Below are 19119 nucleotides of genomic sequence, written 5' to 3'. Positions count from 1 at the left end.
GCGCAAAAACGCCCTGAAAACGTTAGTTTTACTGCCCAAGATAAACCGTACTTGATTACCCTATAAATTCCAAAAAAAGAGCTCTAAGCCACTAATTGTATACGGGCAGAATTAAACTTACTAGAAGATTTAAAAAGTATTGCTACTGCCTAGTGTTATTGCCCAGATCCTACCGCTCTAGTATCACACCTCCCGCCTCTTCCCTATGTATCTTTGGATATCTTTCCACGCTTGCATTCTTTCTGCAATTACTTGCACGTCTTCTCCATCTATATCTGCCGCCTTTCCATATTGTCGCAGCTACTCTTCTTTATGAAAGGGTTTCCACGACCGTTTGTCAGTCTCGCATCTCTTCCACCCACCTTCAACACCTGAATTAGGTGGGGCTAGAACTTCACCATACTGAAAATATTTCCTCATAGCATCGATCGTACATCACGATACTAAGGAAAGTGATCTATGCTCCTCCGAGACCTGCTATAACAGCCCTGCACTGGCGGATTTCCGCGCCATTTTAGGGGCTCCAGAGAGCGGGCAGACGGGATCCAACGAAGTGTTTACAAAGAGCAACGGGAAAGAGGTGTGTTTCTGTTTGCTGGATGAGTTGAATGGACTGAGATCATCCGATCCCAGGATCCCATAGTCTAGATCCTAAGGCAAAGGCGGATCAGACAACGGAATATCCTAGCCTTGGCAGTCAAGAAAGCTGAGTATTACGACGTCTGCGAATGACGCATTTCGGGTCATTAGTTCAAATAATGAGTAGATGTTTGAGATACTTTCATTAAACTGTCACTGCTCATCAGCGAATATTTCTAGACAATGAGGGTCTGAATGGGGATCTTAGGCATTGGAAGGGCTCACATTATACCACTTGTCACCACAGTCGATAGTTATATTAGCATCGCGTATATCAAAGCTAGATGGCAGTGTCGGAGCAGCAGCGCCATTTCATCTCCCCGATAAAGCGCGTTAAGGATCTCTGCAGCAGTTGGGAACAGTCGTATTGGTTGGTAAAGAGCTATGAAGAGGAAGGTTCGAATGTGGGCATATGTTACCATCATCGGTTGGTTCGTCTCCGGATCGATGATTGCTAGCCCCTTCTTGATTCGCAATTCATGCATTGGGGGACGGCGGATAGTTGAGAGGAAGTGTTACGCGATATTTCTCGAGGTTGGATGTCCGCACTTAGGTGTCTGCTGACGATGGAGCTCAATAGGATTTTGGCAAACTGATATATTAAATATTTTATTTAACAAAATTCAGAAACGTAATAGTTGATTAGTTGTATAGCAATCGTTCGTTAAGTGCTTCATAAGTTCTGCTAGAAAGAATCCGCATTCCTCGCAACATTTACTAGGGTAATTGAAGGCACCTACAGAGCTCGGCTCTTGTGTAGGGACGCCTCGCACCAAAAATGCGAGTAGTGTAGCCTTTTATACGACGGAATTTCCTGCAATCTTCTCAAAATTTAGCTAAATCCATTTCGACGGTTCCAATTAACCGGCACCTATATTTTCTCTTCTTTTCTCAACCCGTCATACAACGCCAATGCTGCCAATGCCTTTGCATCTTGTCCTCCTTCCTTCCAAAGATCCTCCAACTTAGCTAATTTGATAGTGATTTTCTCACCCTCCTCCCTCAGTCCCGTAAGCTTGCCGCGCCACTCATCCAGCTGGGATCTCGGTACGCGTTTTTGGTATAAAAAGAGAGATATGAACTCGTCACAGGCGCCTGGAGAAGGATACATGGCATTCTGTAACTTCTCCACTACTATTTCTCCATGTTGGCTATTGTGTTGTTGTGATGTTAATCTTGGTAGCGTGGTGGTAGCATTGGCCATAGCCAACTCTGACATGTTTATAAGTTCGGATTCAGGTACCTGCAATCCGGTCTCCTCGCTGATTTCCTTCGCGGCCGTGCCTGAAAATGTACCGTCATCTAGCATACCAGCGGGCAGTTCGGTAAGCGCAAGACTGCCAGCTGCGATGCGGGGTTGGACTGTTAGGAGGACGTGTTTGTCTGTTTCGGTGTTCTGGGGAACGTCATCTGGTTGGAGGATCAACTGATATTGTAGATATATCATCAGCATGTGCAGTGATTCTAGGTTGTCTTAGGAGTCCTCATACGCGTTCGCGAAACTCAAATGTTGGGGGGGGGGTTACAAGCATCCCAACGCTCCCACCGCGCAAGAAAACTGCGCCTGGCAGCTTCTCGCCCTCATCATTCGAAATTTCTGCCTGAAGCTTAATAAATCCTATCCTTTCACCCCCAAAGTAATCTACAGCTTGGACATCTATCTTCCTAAGTTTATAGGGCGAGGCATGGAAAGTGTGCTGCTTCGAAGCTTGTAGAGATAGCGAATGTTGTAAGGTCGAAATCCAATTCTTGAACGCGGTAAACTTCAGAAGTTGTTGTTCTGTAAGATTGGAAGGTAGATTGACCGTACAATTCGATTGTGCCAGTGTAAAACTAGATGTCGACATTGTGGCTGCCTCTAGCACGAAGGATGGCTTGGGAAGTTGATGGAGGATTAGCCGAAATCGAGGAAGCATGAAGGCTTCGCTAGAAGGAAGTCTCTATGGGTGCCTTCCATCAGTTTGTTGGGGCATTGTTTCTTGTTGCCTGGTATAGAGATTGACGTTAAGAGAGTGCGCTTAAGATCTCGCCGCGGTTGTCACTTTAGGTGAATCCTCCAGATATAGCATGCTCTCACGATCGATTTTCAGGTTTATAACGTGCCCCTAGTGCCGAAGGTATTCCTTAGCAGGGCTCCCTTAGAGTTAATGAGACTCTCGATACGACACATGGCATCATAAGCATCATAATCTTAAGTTCTAACATATGTAGAAATGCTCTCGGATTATGCACTAGTGAGCTATGATCGCCAAGTGCGCAGTGCCGAACCGAATCTCAACTCCCGCATACCTCTCCGCCACATAGCTTACCTTTGTGTGGGTGTCTGCTTAGGTCCATGTTTATTTGTTGAATCATTTGACCTTTTAATTTTGATTATTTGCTGTGCCATCACCACCCAGCATTGCATCTGCCCAATATACCGCTACTAGTGACTTTGTTATCCAACACCTTACTGCTCGGAGGAAGGTTGTGAGGTCCCCATAACATGGGGACACTTACTGCGGGAGCCCCAAGGCTCGCCGAGCATTGCCCTCACAAATTGGCTACCTCCTGTAGGCTAACAGCGACTCCTCGATGCTGCGCTTGTGCGGATGTGCGACTTCATTCGACAACATACTCGGTGTATATTGATGGAGTTGGCTTTGTACAACGAGGTACGCGATGGCAGAGTTACTGCTGGTTCTGCAAAGGTATGCCATCAGACGTTAGGGGGCTGACAGCTTTACTCTTTATCCAACACTGACGCCTTGCACCAGAGTTTTGGAACAACCGGGTTGCGGCCACTGATCCCCCGCTTCAACCATCACAAGCTAGGATTCCTGAAGTGCCCGATCAGACGCAGTTTCTTGAGCGGTGGTTCGAATTTCATCAAGGGTACCGTACTGTAAGAAGAGAAAACGGAAGCGAAGACCGAATTGCTGTAATCGGCGAGCCTCTCAAAGACGTTTCTCCTGGGTATCTACCACGAACACTCCAAGAGCTTCGAGCTGGTCAAAGGAACGACGCAACTAGAGCCGCAAACAGAACCGTGGCAATAAGAGGTACCCCCTCCAACGACGCCACCGGCCCCGAGGAGCCTGAACGAACCTTAGAAGAAACCATCGACAACTTATTGGAAGAAATATCCGATAACGAAGAGCACGATCACCTCACAAGAGAAGGCGTGCAGGAGAACAACACGCCTCAATCCCAATTATCTCGCCCATTCACACGACGTGAGCAGATGACCCGTCGATTGACAGAACGACTGCGAGAAAACGTGACCCGCGTCTTTGGAACCCGCGAGGAAATACAGAGCGATGACTACCAGAGTCCTATTGCAGGGTTATACACAAGGGCATGGGACAGGTATCACCAGGCAGAGCAGCAACGTAGAGAAGACGTCAACCCTGCAGATCCATCGGCTTCGCACTCAGCATACCCGGCTCTTGATATCCAATCTAATAATTTTCGTGCACGGTTGAGAGCAACAGATGAAGTGGATGAACTCGCCAGGCGTATTGCAGAAATGGAAGCTGGTAGAAACGGTGGTGCGAACCTGGCATCCCAAGCATCATCCCCTGCAGATCCATCGGCATCGCACTCAGCATACCCAGCTCTTGGTATCCAAACTAATAATTTTCGTGCACGGTTGAGAGCAACAGGTGAAGTGAGTGAACTCGCCAGGCGTATTGCAGAAATGGAAGCTGGCAGGAACGGTGGTGCGAACCCGGCATCCCAAGCATCATCCCCTGCAGATGCCCGAGAGCCAGCTAATAGCCCTGCTTCATACTCCGGGCGATCTCGAGCGGCTGCACATGAAAGGATTGCCAGGCGAATTGCTGAAATTCAGTCTCGGGATACACGCCGTCCTCGGCCTCCTAGCCAGGATCAGCCGTTTGATCTACCGCACATGGGACTGGACAGCGACAACCGCCCTCCGCCAAAGACTGACGCTGAAATGACGGTCAAGTTAGAGTGCCAGATATGTTACTCCCAGGTAGCAGATATAGCCTGTCTCCCATGTGGTCACATGGTGATGTGCAAGTGGTGTGCTGACATAACGATGCCCGTCCGGCATGGGACAATTCTGCGAAGGCCTTCGAACTGCCCGATGTGCAGAAAGAAAGTCAGCCAGCGGGTGCGAATCCACCATGGCTAATCCGTAAACTGGGAAATCTAGCCAATATGGTGGGCTTTGGATACCTAATTATAAAAATCGGAATATGTGAAACGTCGAACATCTACCCCTTTTGGATGAAGCAACTCTTTGGTTTCATTGAAAAGCAGAATGAATAAAGAAGCGAAGAACTTGGCTCGACTACTTCCACAAGCTGGTTGAACAACTATGTCCTCCGCAAAGGATCCATCCCTATACATTGCTGATCGTAGTATTAAACTCAATGGACGCTAAATTTATTACCATAGAGCCTGTGGTTGGCCACAACCGCACCGTTAGATCGGCGAAATAACGGCGAAAGAGCAAGATCCTATATCTAGATATTAATTCAGCTAGATATTGGCAGAATGAATACAACCAGATCTCGTGGATGCTCAGGCTTTATCATCTCCTTTAGGTGAATGTCTCAAGGACAACGCCTTTCACCTGCGATAATATTGCTAGTAAAGGCCCTTTATTTTAACAGCCCGATCGCCGACATGCCAACCCTGATGATAATCCTACACGGCTCACATTCCGTGCTGTGGATGCTTTGAACTAGCCCGAGGTATTACCCCAACTCTCCAACGAGTTCCCGAAGTCTCGAACACTGCCTACGTATGTAAACTATCTTCGTGTGCGCCCCAGATATCTAGTTCGTTGTACTTTGAAATTCCGAGGACTTCCATGATTTCCGTCTCATATTTCGTAAGAGTGCCAGTGGAAAGCTCATGATCAACAACTGAGCACTCTTTTGCTGATCGTATGTTGTTTTTCTCGGATGAATTTTCGAAATGAGCCTCGATATACAGAGAAAGGTTGTGTGGAGCGCTGGTGTGCTGTATTAAAAGAAGTAGATTGTAAATATGGATCTAACCCACCCATGGGAATACTCGGAGCTATCAGGCCACTTCTCTACTCTGCGCCTTGGCCACTATTGCAGAAAGGGAGAGCCGAAAACATTCCACGTCATTATCATCTGGTGTATCGATTGAGAGTGATTCCGTCTCAATCAGAATACTGATTCGTTACCTGTCGACGATATTCTTGCGCTTCGAATATTCTCTCAATTGTTTTTCACCCTTCCAATCTCTCCAATCTCTTTGTCCGCATTGTAATCTTGTCGTTGCGTGAAGGTGGTTCGGTTTTCAGACACAGATTCTATCACGACTTTACGAAGCGCTCCCAAGCTCCGATCTTCTAGCCCTCAAGCTGGGATCCAATTCATTGGCTGTAAAAAGATGAAGCGATGAGATTCTAAGACGTATACCGAAGGTCTACCACTTAGTAGTTCAAAGCGTGCTGTGCCATCTTCACGATGACCTCGCAGGTGTCCCAAATCATCTTTCCCGTGATGATACAACGCCATCTGTTGAGTGCGTTTCAATAAGTGCAGGTTCAACTTTATCGGTGCCTAAAGCCTAGATGGCAAGGTCTCGATTTAATTGCACATGTTAGCTTTGATGCAAATAGTACAACCGGGGAATCGAGGTGTCGGTTTAGCGGATATCCTCTCAGCAGCTCGCTTCGTGGAGATTAAACTTCGCAACAGCCTGTCCATGGTTAATATGGTGTCCTTCCAGATCCGCAAGAGCGTGGGTAACACTGGAAATTTTCGGTGCGAAAGATTGGAGGTATTATGGCAGGAGTTGGGATGGAGAGCAGGTTGATGTTGAATTTGTTCAAGTTGTGGCTACCAGGGCAGGGATTTCTCGATCGCAGCTAATAACTGTATAGCACCAGACCGGAGCTCCGCAGCGCTCCTGGCGTCAAATCGTTATTTTAGCGGATGGAGTGGATTTGCCTTCAGATCCGGCCTTGAACAATGCACAAGCCAGTTTCTACTCAACCTAAGCTGATATTCTTAGAGGGAAATCAATCACGCGGCACGCATACCTACGTTAAATCCAGCACCGTCATCTGTGCATATCTGCGGGCAAGAGTCGCCCCAATTCCTATCCGTACATGCGCCACGATAGATAGAGCCGAGAGCGCTGTAGCAGAGTCTGCTTCCAGTACATGATTCTCCAATGACACAACAGACGCTTACGGGCACTGTGGAGTCGCAAGGAACATATTTGAGCGGCTCGATGTCGTCTCTGGTGGTGATCTTGTTAAGAAAGAAGTAGACCGAGGGGTTTACCATCACTCCCGTGAGATAGTGAGAGGTAGGAGAGGTGAAAGACGGTCGTGAAAGGGGATGGGATGGGATAGGTTGTGGATCTGGGCTTTTGCCTTGATGTCTAGTGCGTGTCCGTCTTTCGGCCTTGTGGTGCGCTGGATGTGGCTATGAATTTGCAAGCTTGAGTGTGGGGGAGTTACGGAGTTGTTTTTTTCATGTGCTGCAGTAAAATATATTTAATGCATCTGTAGCATAGCCCCTCTACGCCACACGCGTTGGAGTGCTGTCACTGAAAAACGGACCGACAAGGCTATCTGCGTCCACACCAAGTAATAAATCTGTAGATCCTTGAGAGTACCAAGAGAAATGAGCATGAAGGCACGAGTGCTTTGCGAGGTGACTCTCGATAGCAAACATCTTCAACGCTCCAGCTCGTTACAGCATTTAAGGCAGAATTCACACGGGGAACAGCAGATTGAAGCGAAGGAGAGAATTCGCTACGTGGCCTGCTCGCATTACTTTCGCGTTCTCCACGAAGAGGCTCTAGCCTGTAGATATGAGCCGCTATCAATGGCCTTCTTAATGGCCCAAAACCCTCCAACAGGCCAGGTACTGGTGACTGTGCTCGCCCATGTTTGGGCTTCTTCCTTTTCCACATCGAGGTCTATCTTTACTTTTTCATAGACCGTTGGTAATGTTTTCGCATTGTATTTTTCCCGCAGTTCGTCGTACCACTCACGCGGGTAGACATCCCAGAACTCCTCTTCAGAGTAGTAAGTGTGCGCATAAAGACACTTCATCCCGCCGAGCTCGCGCAACTTCCGCTCCAGGTCGCGGTTAAGGGCGACAAAGGCGTCGTGATCTTTTGGCCCGGGACCCCATAATCCAATGTTGAGCATGGGCTTAAGGGTGCCATCTGCTTGCCTCTCATCGTGGTGGGGGTGTATTGTGGGTAGAGAGGTCTGCTTGAGTGGGCAGAGCCAAAGCGGCCATATCTTGAATGTTTCGGCGGTGTAGTGGATGAACTGCTCGGCATTTTGATAAGGTAATGCCAGGTCTTGTACGACGTATGTTTTTGACTGCCCACTAGCGTCCAGAGAGGAATAGAGCATTCTTGTGTGTACAAAATCATCGAGCCACCATCTAGTGAAGTCGTTGAAGGGGAAGGGGAAGTAATCGAAAGCGGAGGCGCCAACCCAAAAACCTCCCCGATCATACCGGAAGCAGTATTCTGCCAATGGAATGACCTCTGAAACCGGACCAGTGGTGTTCAGAATGCGATCTCGCACGTGTAAAAAATACCAGGGATCATTGGCGTTACTGAAAGTCTGGATGTTTAGACCAGCGGTTGGTGAATCTGTCATCCGACCGGCGATTATGGCTCCTTGCGATTCTGAAAAGAGAATACCGTCGATGTAATCCAAAGTGGTATCCGCAGTGTGCAATTCGCAGCTTCTCACTGCCTCCGCTACGCTGCTGACAGGATGATACGTTGCTTCGACGTACTTTTTCGCATCGATCAGCTGTATCTCGACTAAGGTGGTGACCCCCAGCGATCCCACGGCACCGGCAGCGCCATGAAAGAGGTCAGGCCGTTCGGACTTGGAGCACCTAACGGTCTCACCGGTTGCAAGCACCATCTCGACCCAATTGATGGTCTGGTCAAAGTAGCCGTGCTTGAAGGAACTGCTCTCACCCGCAGTCCCCGCGTAGCCGCCTCCAACAGTGATGCCTGGGAACTCCATGACCACAGGGGGAATGAGACCATGCTTCAATGTCGCTTCAACAAGGCGATCCATGGGGACATTCGGTTCAACGACGATGGTTTTAGTCGCCTTGTCGACGCTCAAAACATTGGATAGATGTTCAATGTGAACAAGGTTGCCCCGCCGTTTTGTTGTCGATGGTCGTGTGCTGTTTGTTGAACCATGGGAAATGCGGAACTTCTCGCCTCGCTCGTAATGATGGCGGATCTGATTGGAGATGAGCTCAACCTGCTTCTGATGCGTGTCCATGGCCGATCTGGCAGCACTGTGGGACGAGAAATGCCGATTTTGAGGACGTCTGGACGCGTTCCTTGGTCGAAAGCCGGATTGAGTTGCGGACGAGGAGGGAGAAGGCGAAGGAGCTAGAGATGCTAGAGGTGAACTTGGGGATCCGGAAGGATCTCCATCGGCTTAGGGAGGAGGCCCTCATTGCCCGTGAGATAAACGTTGCAGCCCGCGAATTGGTCGTTTGGAGGTGAATTGGTTGAATAATATTTCGCAATTAAGTGTAAGACATTTTTAGAGAGCTCTCGTGAGCCCCCTTGCAACGTTGAAATGTGCCCTATTCTTATCGATAATCTCCAGCCAATCAAATCAAGAGAATCTTAGAGCCGTGATGAGAAATATGAAGCTCAAAAAACTATATATATTAATATCTACACTCGATCCTCAGTAGAGCGTCGTTCGATATAGGCTTTCCAGCAGTCGCCCCTTCTACAGAACGGAATTCTACACGCTGCATCCGAATTGAGTTCTTGGCACGCGTTAGCGGCGTTTCCAGTCTCTACTAGTTCCCTCCTCACGAGTAGTATTAATAGAGAGATCTACCAAAAGCTTCCTTCTTCCTCTATAAGGTTCCGGAGTCTTCTTTCTATAAGCGTTATAGTTGTCTATAATAAAGGGTTTAAACTCGGGCAGCGGCCAAGTCTTCGGTGGTGGTTTTGTTGGTATTACGAGCGAGCTAATCCCGTCAGGACCTGCCAAGAATGGAAAAGATCAGAGATAATTTATATAAAGTATAACTCCTCATTAGCCTTCCCTAAAATTTTAACCCAGCCTTCAAATGTCAAACGTCGTTGTATTTGGGTACGTAATGACAATATAAAGGTATTTTGAAATTGGGTATCTAACTCTCTCTAGTGCCGGTGTCATTGGCCTTCAGACGGCTGTGACACTGGTTGAAGCAGGCTACAAGGTCACTGTTATAGCGAAACACTTTCCTGGAGACGAATCAACAGAATATACTTCTCCCTGGTAAGTAAACACGCCTATGTATCCAATTTTTTTCTAAATTACAAGGGCCGGTGCGCAATGGCGAACACATGCCACGGCGGATCAAATAGAGCAGTGCCAATGGGATATCGCGAGTTATAAATACTGGATAAACATGACTAAGAAGGGTGCGGAAGGTAGAAGTGAGAATGGCATTGAGGTAGGCAAGATTTTGCTTGTACCATTCGCAGCCAAGAGAAGTACCTCACAATCTATCACCTACGATACCCCTCAAATATTGATTGGCCCACAAAAAATCATATGAGATCTTTGGATACTACGAGGCCATTCGTCAAGAGTAACTACCCTTCTTGTGCCAGTGAAGACCATCGACCCGAACGACACGGTCTAGAAACTCCTAGAGAGAACGAGGCACCGAACTCTTTTCTAAGATTCAAGACACAAGTCTACTCCCACACTATTGTAGACAAGCAGCTAACTATATTCCATCGCAATAGATCTACCCGTCCTACTTTTACTGGTACTTTCCCTTTCAAATACCTCCTCTACCGTTCCGTCTCTTTCTAGTCTCGTTAAAACACCAACCTCTGCAGGGCCACACCAACCGAGGAATCTGTGTCCCCATCGTCAATCTGGTTCGCATCTCATACACATAATTTCTCCGTACTCCCTGCTAGGTCTATGCCGCCAGATACTTATGCAGGTGTCTTGTATGACTCAATAGCCATCAATCCGTCTAAATATCTGGCCTCACTCCTCTCCCGTGTTACCAACCTAGGTGCATCCACTATCCGTGCCATGCTTCCTACAGAGGCTGGTCTTGCAGGAGCAATTGAAGAAGCCGAGAGGCTTCTCAGTCAAGTGGGGACGGAAAAGGTGGAAGTGGCTGCATTTGTTAACTGTACAGGCTTAGGCGCGAGAGAGTTGGTAAAAGATGAGAACGTGTTTCCAATCAGGGGACAAACACTCCTCGCATGCATCCCTTCTGTAACGTCGCCACTCAATCAACCTAGCTCACCTCTCCCACCTCCCGCCATATATACACGCGAAGACGCAGCCACCCCCTCCATAACATACATAATCCCACGTCCGGGCACCTCAACCTACGTGCTCGGCGGCACAAAACAAGTCAACGATTGGACTGTGGCTGCTGATAAAACCACGACATTGGAGATTATAGAGCGGTGCAGAGCACTTTGGCCTGCATTGAGAGAGGCCGAGATTGAGATGTTAGCTACGCAGGTAGGTTTTAGGCCTGGACGAAAAGGGGGCGCGAGATTGGAGGCGGAAGAGGTGCAGGTGAACGGGAAAACGAAGTTTGTAGTGCATCAGTACGGGCATGGGGGGGCAGGCTATCAGAATTCGATTGGAAGTGCGGAGAAGGCTGTAGCATTGGTTGGAGAGTGTGTTCGAAAAGGGGACGATAAGGAAGTGCGAGAAACAGTGAAGGACCAAGAGATCGCAAGTAGAGACTAGAGTAGCAATTTCCTCTATTTGGGAAAGCATCTGTATTCAGCATGAAAAAGCCGACCGCACTTTTTGTTTTATCAAATAGCTGGCGGTCGTGTGATTCGGCTATGCAGCTTTCAGCCCGGACAAGTACTGTAGCTTAGCTGGAAGATGGTGCTCTCAGAACATCATATACGTTTTTTGAAATGACACGGGTTGATAGGAACGCCGATGGCAGTCGTGCTGATGACCAATTGAATAGGAAATACAATAATACAGAAGAATTTATAATGATAAAGTAGCCCGACGACTGCTGACACAATTCTGCATCTGCTTGGGTATATCTCTCGATCTCCGTGAGCTGTGCCATAACGCAATCATAGGATCCTGTACCAGTAACAGAGCCGCCTTACTAGTAGCACCAAAACGCCATAAATAGGGGTGCTGAACCCTATAATCCTCCTTGGATTGCAAACGATGATAAAATTAGTACTAATGCATTTATCAGAGCCCACACGAACGGTATCCACGTAGACATCCTGAAGTAGCCGGCATTATACACGCCACCTAATCTGTTATTCATTAGTCCTAGGACGTACATCTCACTTCCCTAGCCCCATCGTTCTCTTCTTACTCCATCATAGAGTCCCTTGCAGCGTAAAAATATTTCACTTACAATCCTCCAATCACGCTTCCTGCTACTACTCCTTCAATTCCTCCTAGCACTGCATAAATAACTGGCACGACCCATACCACTTTCCAATTGCGCCACTGCACCCCGCAGGCCCATCCCGCAACTACGAAATGCACTGCGGCATAGAACAAGAGCGTCCAGAGTGTTGTAAAGCGCCAGATATCGGTCGGGTGGTAGAGGTAGTAAGCTTGGGGCCCGCGGACGGGGACAGGCCAATATAGGGAAGGAAAGCTGGGAGTTGTGTAGTCAAGTGGGGCGGCAGAGGAGATACGTTGAATGAAGCTAAGGGTGATGTTAGTAAAACTTATCATAAAGAGATCCGCATATGACCGACCTCATCGAATCAGCATCTTTCGTGGAACAGCGCAAGCCGTTCGACAGGACTGATAGTTTGGGAGCTTGATTTACCCTTCGTGGTAGGTTGATGCCACGCGGATGACAGAAGGTGACCTTTCAAACCATGGGGAACGTCCAAAGTCGCTCAGCTCTACGAATTTATTAAGCCACAATAACGTAGGTTTTAAATTTTTTAATAGATAAAGGTGTTAAGGTACCATAAGATATTATACTTATATTTTTATTATTTCATATATCTCACGGTTATTATATTATTAAGCTGTAAGGAAGATGACTACTTTGTAGAGCCAGTTTTTTTGTCACCCGCGTGGATAGAGATGGAGGAACATTCTTCCAGTGACCTCGGCATCTGAACATCCTATTAACTATGCGCCTCCGCTGTGCATGAAGAAATCATTATAACGGAAACAATCAAGGCTGAAGTTATGCCAGCGGACCGCCTCCTCAGCACGCTTCTCCGCTCCCTTCAAACTTATGCGGAACAGCAGGATACCCTACGGTAATCAACTACCCTTTCCCCATACCGTCCCTATCGATAAATTCCTACTCTTATTATACCAAGCACACATTACTGATATTTCTCTACACACAGGCTCTTAGCAACTGCAACATCCCTTCTAACAACTTTAAGTAACCCGCATAACCTCTCGCTCCTAACATCTCACCTCCTCACTGCGCCCGCTCTCTGGGACCGTCCCTCTGGTCTCCGCACTTGCCTTCGTCTCCTAAGTGTCTTCCACTCTGCCATCAGCACAATCCTCACACACCACCATGCTGTACTCACAAACTCCGCTCCTCCACCTGTTCCAGGTCAATTACCCATTGGTGGTGGTTTATCCCCCGATGAATGGGTCCGAGCTGTAGTTGCAGGCGCAGATGAGAGGAGCCCGCGGTGGAAACATCTGATGGTGCTTGGCGGATTTTTAATTGGAATCGGAAGTCAAGAAGAACAGGGACTAGATTTGGGATGGGCCAGAGTTTTGAGGAAGAGGTTGGAGGGCGCACTAGTGAAGGCGACAAATTTGGCTCTGGTAGAGGTAAGAGAGATGGGCGAAATGGATGCGATGGGGGGGTGGAGTATAGTGTTGGTTTTCAATCATGCGTTTGGATGTCTTGGGGACGTGGAGAGAGCTAGGTTAGACTACGATGTGAGTGCGATTTTCTGTAATGTCACCGATTCCATGGTACTTATGGTTACTCAGCTTCTCCTACCTGTACTTATCGGGACGGCATTTTTCTCGAGTGAGGGATTCCAATCAGCTTATTTTCTGGGGACAGTGGATTTGGATGTTGTGGAGGTAGAAGGGGGGAAGTTTAATTGGCCGGTAGGCATTGCCTCCCTTATGGCTCTTCAAGTATTGAACAACAGTAGGTCAGCTCGCCATCTTTCAAACAGGTTGAGGCGATGACATCACGCCCACTGGTAACATCGATGGGCCCTTTATCACGGCTAATGGCACATTCCGTGGAGCATGTCAGGGATCCGTGGCTGATTCAAACAATGATGGATGACCTGGCCAGCTTCTCTCGAGCACTTATGACCCAATGGAGACAAAACAAACTCTCTGGGATTGATGCCTCAGAAGAATCGCTATACCTAGACGATGAGGCTCGAGCAAGAACTATCCCCTCTCTTTGGAAACTGTTAAAAGCGGCCCTATTTGCCACAACCATTGTTTTACGAGGCGTAATGGGTCGTGTCCTAGGTGACAGCACACTAGCTGCGGATGGAGGTAAGCCATATTTACAACGCATATATCACTCTATTGCCCAATATTTTTCACTGATATTTTGACAGTGGCGCCCGTTCTCGCAACTCAAACGCTCCACACTCTTCGACATCTTTATTTCATCTCCTCGCGTCTCGGACCCTCTTCCTTCTCTCAGCACACTTTCGTCTATCTAACTGCCATTGATATCCTTACGGCCTATCCCCTCCAATCGGACGCTTTCCTCAAATCTATTGCTTCTTCTCACTTTGGCCAAATCCCTCGCCATCCCCTTGACCGTACACTAGATCTTTATTTCCTCAATACTGTAGAACATTTCACGCTCGTCCTATCGCCTGTCACCAACGAAGAGCTGCTCGTTGCAGCCGCTGTACCGTATCTTGCTGCTGGAGGAAACCATAATATGTTGCCTATCTTTGAGGCCGCGCATAGCGTCATGCTTGCCGTTCTATCCGCACCACAGAGCGCCGAGATAACTGCGAAGCACTTACCTTTCTACATCGACGCGCTTTTTAAAGTCTTCCCGGAGAATCTCTCTCCGCGTCAGTTCAGGCTGGCGTTCAAGACGCTCCTACGTGTCACCGCTCCACCGTCCCCCCTTTCAGCTACCCAGCCAGACCTCCCGGCCACCCTATTGGAACTGGTGCATCACCGCGCTCTCCACGCTCCAACGTCTCCCCTTCCACCAGACTCTGTCGCCCTGGCTCTTGCGGGATCGGATGCCCCGCCTCCGGCACTGTCTGAACAGGCGGTATTAGTCCTGACGTTACTGGATGCACTCCCTTTCCTCCCCATAATACTACTCGAAGAGTGGCTGCCACTGTGTGCAGAATTAATGAATGTGATTGAAGATAACGACATGCGGGATGTTACGAAAAGGCGGTTTTGGGAGGTGTTGGTAAGTGGGGAGATGGATCCAGAGAGGAGCGGTGTTGCAGTCGCTTGGTGGACGAGCAAAGGCGGGGTAGAGGCGGTGCTTTACGGAAGGGAAAGATTAGCGGAGGGGGATAAAGTGATGAGTGGTGCATTACCGGCTGAGGGAAGGGACAGTAAGCTATAACCGATGGTTAAAAGGTAGGGCATTTGTGCTACCCGTGTCGTATTAAAAGAACGAAGTAATATTTTCTATCGGATAAACATGTTAATAGTGGGTACCCTGACCCAGCCTTTAACTCCTTAATAAACATTAACTGTAGGAAGGTTAGATTACCATCTCACGCACTTGAAGATGGAGCCCATGATACACTATTTCGTAATCTCGTTCTTGCGTCTGCCGTTTGCTATATATTAAGGATCTTTGAAAACATGCAAGGGGCTAATTATCTGATCACATCCTCCCAGCTGTCTGCATAAGCAACCGTATAGCCACCGTCTACCCGCTTTAGGGTATTATCCTTTTCCATTCTCTTAACATACATTATCCACTCAAGGACCGAGCTTTGTCCTCAATCCTCAATGCTTAAACGTGTCGAGCCGAATTCCAAAAGCGCCAAGAAAGCGTACCGGCCATTCCTGAAGACATCGTGGAAGATACCAGCAGTGAATTCTAAAGCCTTGTGACGCTTGAACTGGGGGTAGCGGACTCGATCCCCAGGCTCAGAAATAAAACACTGTCACGGCGCGACTTTTTCTAGGAAGATGTTATTTAGAGTAACGGTTGCGCACGCGGCTGAATGCTCTTGATTGTTCTAGAAAAGAGCAATAGAGAGAGGGCATTTAGGAACATCACACGTTCCGGGGGCTGGTGTACACTTTCACCGCTTGTCATGCGCGTGATCCGACCATACTAAAGCCTACACAAACTTGAAGGACCAAACGAGATCCGTGGCATATGCCAGAGCACCAAGCTTGTACCCAAGGGCGGCGAAGTGTCCGAACCTAGCTGACACAATCCTGGCAGCTATGGCCGTCCTGTTCTACTTGAGGCGCTGGAGCGATTTCACGAGTTCTAGGAGATCTCACTCCAACTGCAAGCGCACATTAGGCGTAGATCGCGAACATAGGATTGGCTACAAAGGCTGCTTGACACCGTCGGACTTTGCAAAGAATCCAGAATATACCGAAACTTTGAAGCGAAGTGGGAGTGAAGAAAGCTTCTGCTATATATTTCTAACGTGTTGCGGATAATAGAACAGCACACCTAAATCAGCGATCGATTTGAAAGAAGCAATCTAAATTGAATGAACCCACTCTTCCTCTAACATGGCCCACAGCAGCTTGATGAGCACAACTTTTTTCTAATAGTAAGAGTCCAAAAAAATGGACAGGTCTTCAAGTGGTGGAAGCGCTACCGCACAAAATAGAAAAAAGCTTTCTGAAAGGATTTAAAAGAAGGTAGGTACGGCTTCGTGAGGCATAATATGGAAGGACCCGAATATCGGAATGGTAAAAAGTAGGAGAAAGTACGAAGACAAAGGAGAGAAGAAGGAAAGCGAGAAAGAAAAAGTTGAGACATAAGTGTATTGTAAATCTCCCATGAACGCCCTGCTCGCTATTCCTGTTTAGTCGGTGTGGTATCTTCTCGTTCAATCAAACTCAAATCCCGAAAACTGCAAGCTCAGTTCAAGAAAATAGAAGAAAGAGAGCGAGCGAAAGACGAAGTGATAATACAGATGCCGAAACGCGTCTGAAAAGGACTCGGAATAACCAGGGTAGGTTGAAATTCTAAACGCTCCAAAAAATCACAATTTGGAGCTTTCGCTCCTCATTAGCGGCTACCTCGCCTCCATGTAGTCTATTTCTTCATCGCCGTCTTCATCTTCCATCCTCATTTTTAGGCCACCTTCTACAGCCACGCCGGCTTTGACCCAATCTGTATTTTCTATCTCTTCTAGATGTTTTCTCCCTCTAGTGACCTTCTTTAATAGCCCTTCAACGCATTGCCTTGCGCCTTCCCAGGATTTGCCTCTCTCTGTATCCCACTCACCATCTTGGTCCCCAAATTGGCACCATACCCAATCACACCTGGCGATTCGGTGTGCTGCTCTACTTCTTGAGCTCACCTTTCCGGGTGGTGGGTCAAAGGGCAGTCGGCCTTCCATAAGCGCATAAAGAAGGACTCCAAGAGCCCAAGCGTCTGTAGAGCGGCCATCATACGGTTGCCCAAGAAGAATCTCAGGTGCAGCATAATCTTCGCTACCACACCGGGTGGTGAGAAGGGGGGAAGCAGGCGGAGTAGGGATACGCCTGGAAAGTCCCAGATCGGTAAGTGTTATTAGTGGATAAGGGTGGGTTTGAGGTTGCTTGAGGAGTGGGACAGTTGCAACGGGAATATTGAGAAGAACGTCTATCGGAGGTTAGCATGTCTAGCCGTTTCGGCTGGGTTGAATCCCAAATCCGGAGCAGAGAAATGTACTTTCAAGCTTGATATCACGGTGCACGATCAATTGAGTGTGAAGGTAGCGAACTGCACCGACAAGCTCAGCAAAGATACGCTGGACGAGGTCGGCGCTCAAAAGGTGTCGATGCTCGCTAGCAATTTCAAAAAGGTCACCACCAGCGGAGTAGGTTAACACCAGCAGTGCTTGCGAGTCGTCATGGTCGAAAGCCCTCAAATGCACGAGGGATGGATGGGAGACAGATCTGAGCATTTCCACTTCTCTTTTCAAACTCAATTCTACACGTTTCTCATCAGCGCCGCCGGCTGGACCGTGCTCGACGACTTTAATAGCAACAAGTTTTCTGGGATCGAGGGTAGCTTCATCTAGAGGGTCTTTCGCGGTCAGTTTCTCACTGGTAGCGAGAAATACTTTACTGAATGTGCCCTGCCCGAGCTGGCGGACTGGCTTCCATAACTTCTTTCGGTTCTGTGGTCCTTGTCGGACAGTGAGATAATCGATATTACTTTTTTCTTCTTGAGTTTCCTCTTCTTCGCTCTCCGTAACACTTCGGTTACTTGCTGGAGGTGTAGGTAGATTGGCAGGCGCAATAGCTGGAGCATGCAGCAGGCCGCGTTGGGCGGCGAGGTACTCCTCCCGGTGGAGGTGGGGCTCTAGCGGCACCTGACCAGGTGTAACATTTGAGATTGTAACATGCCGTGGGCGTATGTTATGGATGACTTCTGGGACGATTTCGCTTATGCTCCTATTCCTAGTATGACCTGATTCGTTCTTCTGGTAAGTCTGCATATTTGCGGCGGCTGCTTCGGCGGCGGCAGGCATCAGCCCCTTGTAGCCTTTCTTCGAAGGCGAAGGTGATAACGTCCCATTGCTGAGCATTGCGAAGGAATCGTCTCGAGTGACACTCGTGGAACCTCGAGAGCCTGGGCGCGCTCGCATCCATGGGCCAGGAGAGTCACTGACCACCAATGGTGATGGTAGCGGTGTTATGTCGGTCAATGCATTCAAGGCAGGTGAGGAGAGCGCAGATCCAGGTGAGAGAGAACTTGTCATACTGGCCGTCGATAACGCAGTCCTTAGATTCCCTCCTTGTATGGCAATCGGTGCCGTTGCCGAAAACCGAAGATATCCTTCTGCCTTACTCTCGACTATAGTGGGAGTGTTTGGCGACTCTCGTGGCGCGGTAGTCGCGTACAGGGGAAGATCTGTCTGGAGCTGCAGGCCAGTGGCTGAGGGGGTTCGAATGTGAGGACGACTCGCAAGGACAGGAAGAGATGGCGCTAGGCCTAAGGGACCTATAGTTGGCAGTTCAGCGTTATGCGAAACGGTAGCGGTGTTCCTAGACGCAAAGTCGGAATGAGTAGTATCGTTGTGTTTCGTATCCGTATATACAGTGGTATTGGACCGTACGGGCGTTGTAGCAGATTCCTGACCGGCAGGAAGAGTGGTGGAAGGAGGGTTGCCCTCGAGTGTGAGAGAGCCGTCGCGCTCACCCATGATGAGAGAGCACTGCGGCGGGACCTGAGGGATTCGGTTGGTGTTGAGGCAGCCGGGTCATTCATCAGCGCCTCCAAGCCTCAAGGCTCCAATGCCGAAACACTCCCGACAAGCGGGAGGCTTCTAGTGGGAAGGATTATTTCGGGCCCAATCTGA

General features: G+C 48.5%; 8 protein-coding genes across 8 annotated transcripts; 3 read left to right on the top strand and 5 right to left on the bottom strand.

Annotated features, from left to right (window-relative positions):
* Window positions 1-1510: 1510 nt before the first annotated feature.
* K441DRAFT_585658 (hydrolase, NUDIX family protein) lies at window positions 1511-2486 on the bottom strand (the record flags this gene model as incomplete). Its single annotated transcript, XM_067644592.1, has 2 exons — window positions 1511-2065; window positions 2166-2486. The coding sequence occupies 2 exons, from the start codon at window positions 2484-2486 to the stop codon at window positions 1511-1513; spliced, it is 876 nt and encodes a 291-aa protein (XP_067498614.1).
* Window positions 2487-3124: 638 nt separating this feature from the next.
* On the top strand, window positions 3125-4780 carry K441DRAFT_585566 (uncharacterized protein; the record flags this gene model as incomplete). Its single annotated transcript, XM_067644585.1, has 2 exons — window positions 3125-3329; window positions 3396-4780. 2 exons carry the CDS (start codon window positions 3125-3127, stop codon window positions 4778-4780), a joined length of 1590 nt encoding a protein of 529 aa, XP_067498613.1.
* A 1716-nt stretch (window positions 4781-6496) lies between these two features.
* K441DRAFT_296276 (uncharacterized protein) lies at window positions 6497-7168 on the bottom strand. The gene is made up of 2 exons (XM_067641004.1): window positions 6678-7168; window positions 6497-6618 (listed from the first exon to the last, which is right to left on the bottom strand). Exons 1-2 carry the CDS (start codon window positions 6921-6923, stop codon window positions 6547-6549), a joined length of 318 nt encoding a protein of 105 aa, XP_067498612.1. The 5' UTR covers window positions 6924-7168; the 3' UTR covers window positions 6497-6546.
* A 246-nt stretch (window positions 7169-7414) lies between these two features.
* Window positions 7415-8914, bottom strand: K441DRAFT_585414 (FAD-binding domain-containing protein; the record flags this gene model as incomplete). The annotated part of the gene is made up of 1 exon (XM_067644578.1): window positions 7415-8914. One exon carries the CDS (start codon window positions 8912-8914, stop codon window positions 7415-7417), a length of 1500 nt encoding a protein of 499 aa, XP_067498611.1.
* A 581-nt stretch (window positions 8915-9495) lies between these two features.
* Window positions 9496-11610, top strand: K441DRAFT_620179 (FAD dependent oxidoreductase). Its single transcript, XM_067645913.1, has 5 exons — window positions 9496-9751; window positions 9806-9919; window positions 9965-10097; window positions 10396-10418; window positions 10492-11610. The coding sequence occupies exons 1-5, from the start codon at window positions 9729-9731 to the stop codon at window positions 11372-11374; spliced, it is 1176 nt and encodes a 391-aa protein (XP_067498610.1). The 5' UTR covers window positions 9496-9728; the 3' UTR covers window positions 11375-11610.
* Window positions 11566-12668, bottom strand: K441DRAFT_620175 (uncharacterized protein). Its single transcript, XM_067645912.1, has 3 exons — window positions 12376-12668; window positions 12024-12323; window positions 11566-11919 (listed from the first exon to the last, which is right to left on the bottom strand). The coding sequence occupies exons 1-3, from the start codon at window positions 12378-12380 to the stop codon at window positions 11799-11801; spliced, it is 426 nt and encodes a 141-aa protein (XP_067498609.1). The 5' UTR covers window positions 12381-12668; the 3' UTR covers window positions 11566-11798.
* Window positions 12669-12742: 74 nt separating this feature from the next.
* On the top strand, window positions 12743-15330 carry K441DRAFT_645576 (uncharacterized protein). Its single transcript, XM_067646802.1, has 5 exons — window positions 12743-12897; window positions 12991-13546; window positions 13601-13723; window positions 13771-14131; window positions 14197-15330. Exons 1-5 carry the CDS (start codon window positions 12824-12826, stop codon window positions 15186-15188), a joined length of 2106 nt encoding a protein of 701 aa, XP_067498608.1. The 5' UTR covers window positions 12743-12823; the 3' UTR covers window positions 15189-15330.
* Window positions 15331-16842: 1512 nt separating this feature from the next.
* Window positions 16843-18963, bottom strand: K441DRAFT_585449 (kinase-like protein; the record flags this gene model as incomplete). Its single annotated transcript, XM_067644580.1, has 2 exons — window positions 16843-17414; window positions 17484-18963. The coding sequence occupies 2 exons, from the start codon at window positions 18961-18963 to the stop codon at window positions 16843-16845; spliced, it is 2052 nt and encodes a 683-aa protein (XP_067498607.1).
* Between the last annotated feature and the right edge of the window lie 156 nt (window positions 18964-19119).

This window comes from Cenococcum geophilum, assembly GCF_001692895.1.
Source record: "Cenococcum geophilum 1.58 unplaced genomic scaffold K441scaffold_60, whole genome shotgun sequence".
NCBI lineage: Eukaryota > Fungi > Ascomycota > Dothideomycetes > Gloniales > Gloniaceae > Cenococcum > Cenococcum geophilum.
The sequence above is the reverse complement of the archived record's forward strand: the minus strand, read 5'-3'. Positions and strand labels throughout refer to the sequence as shown.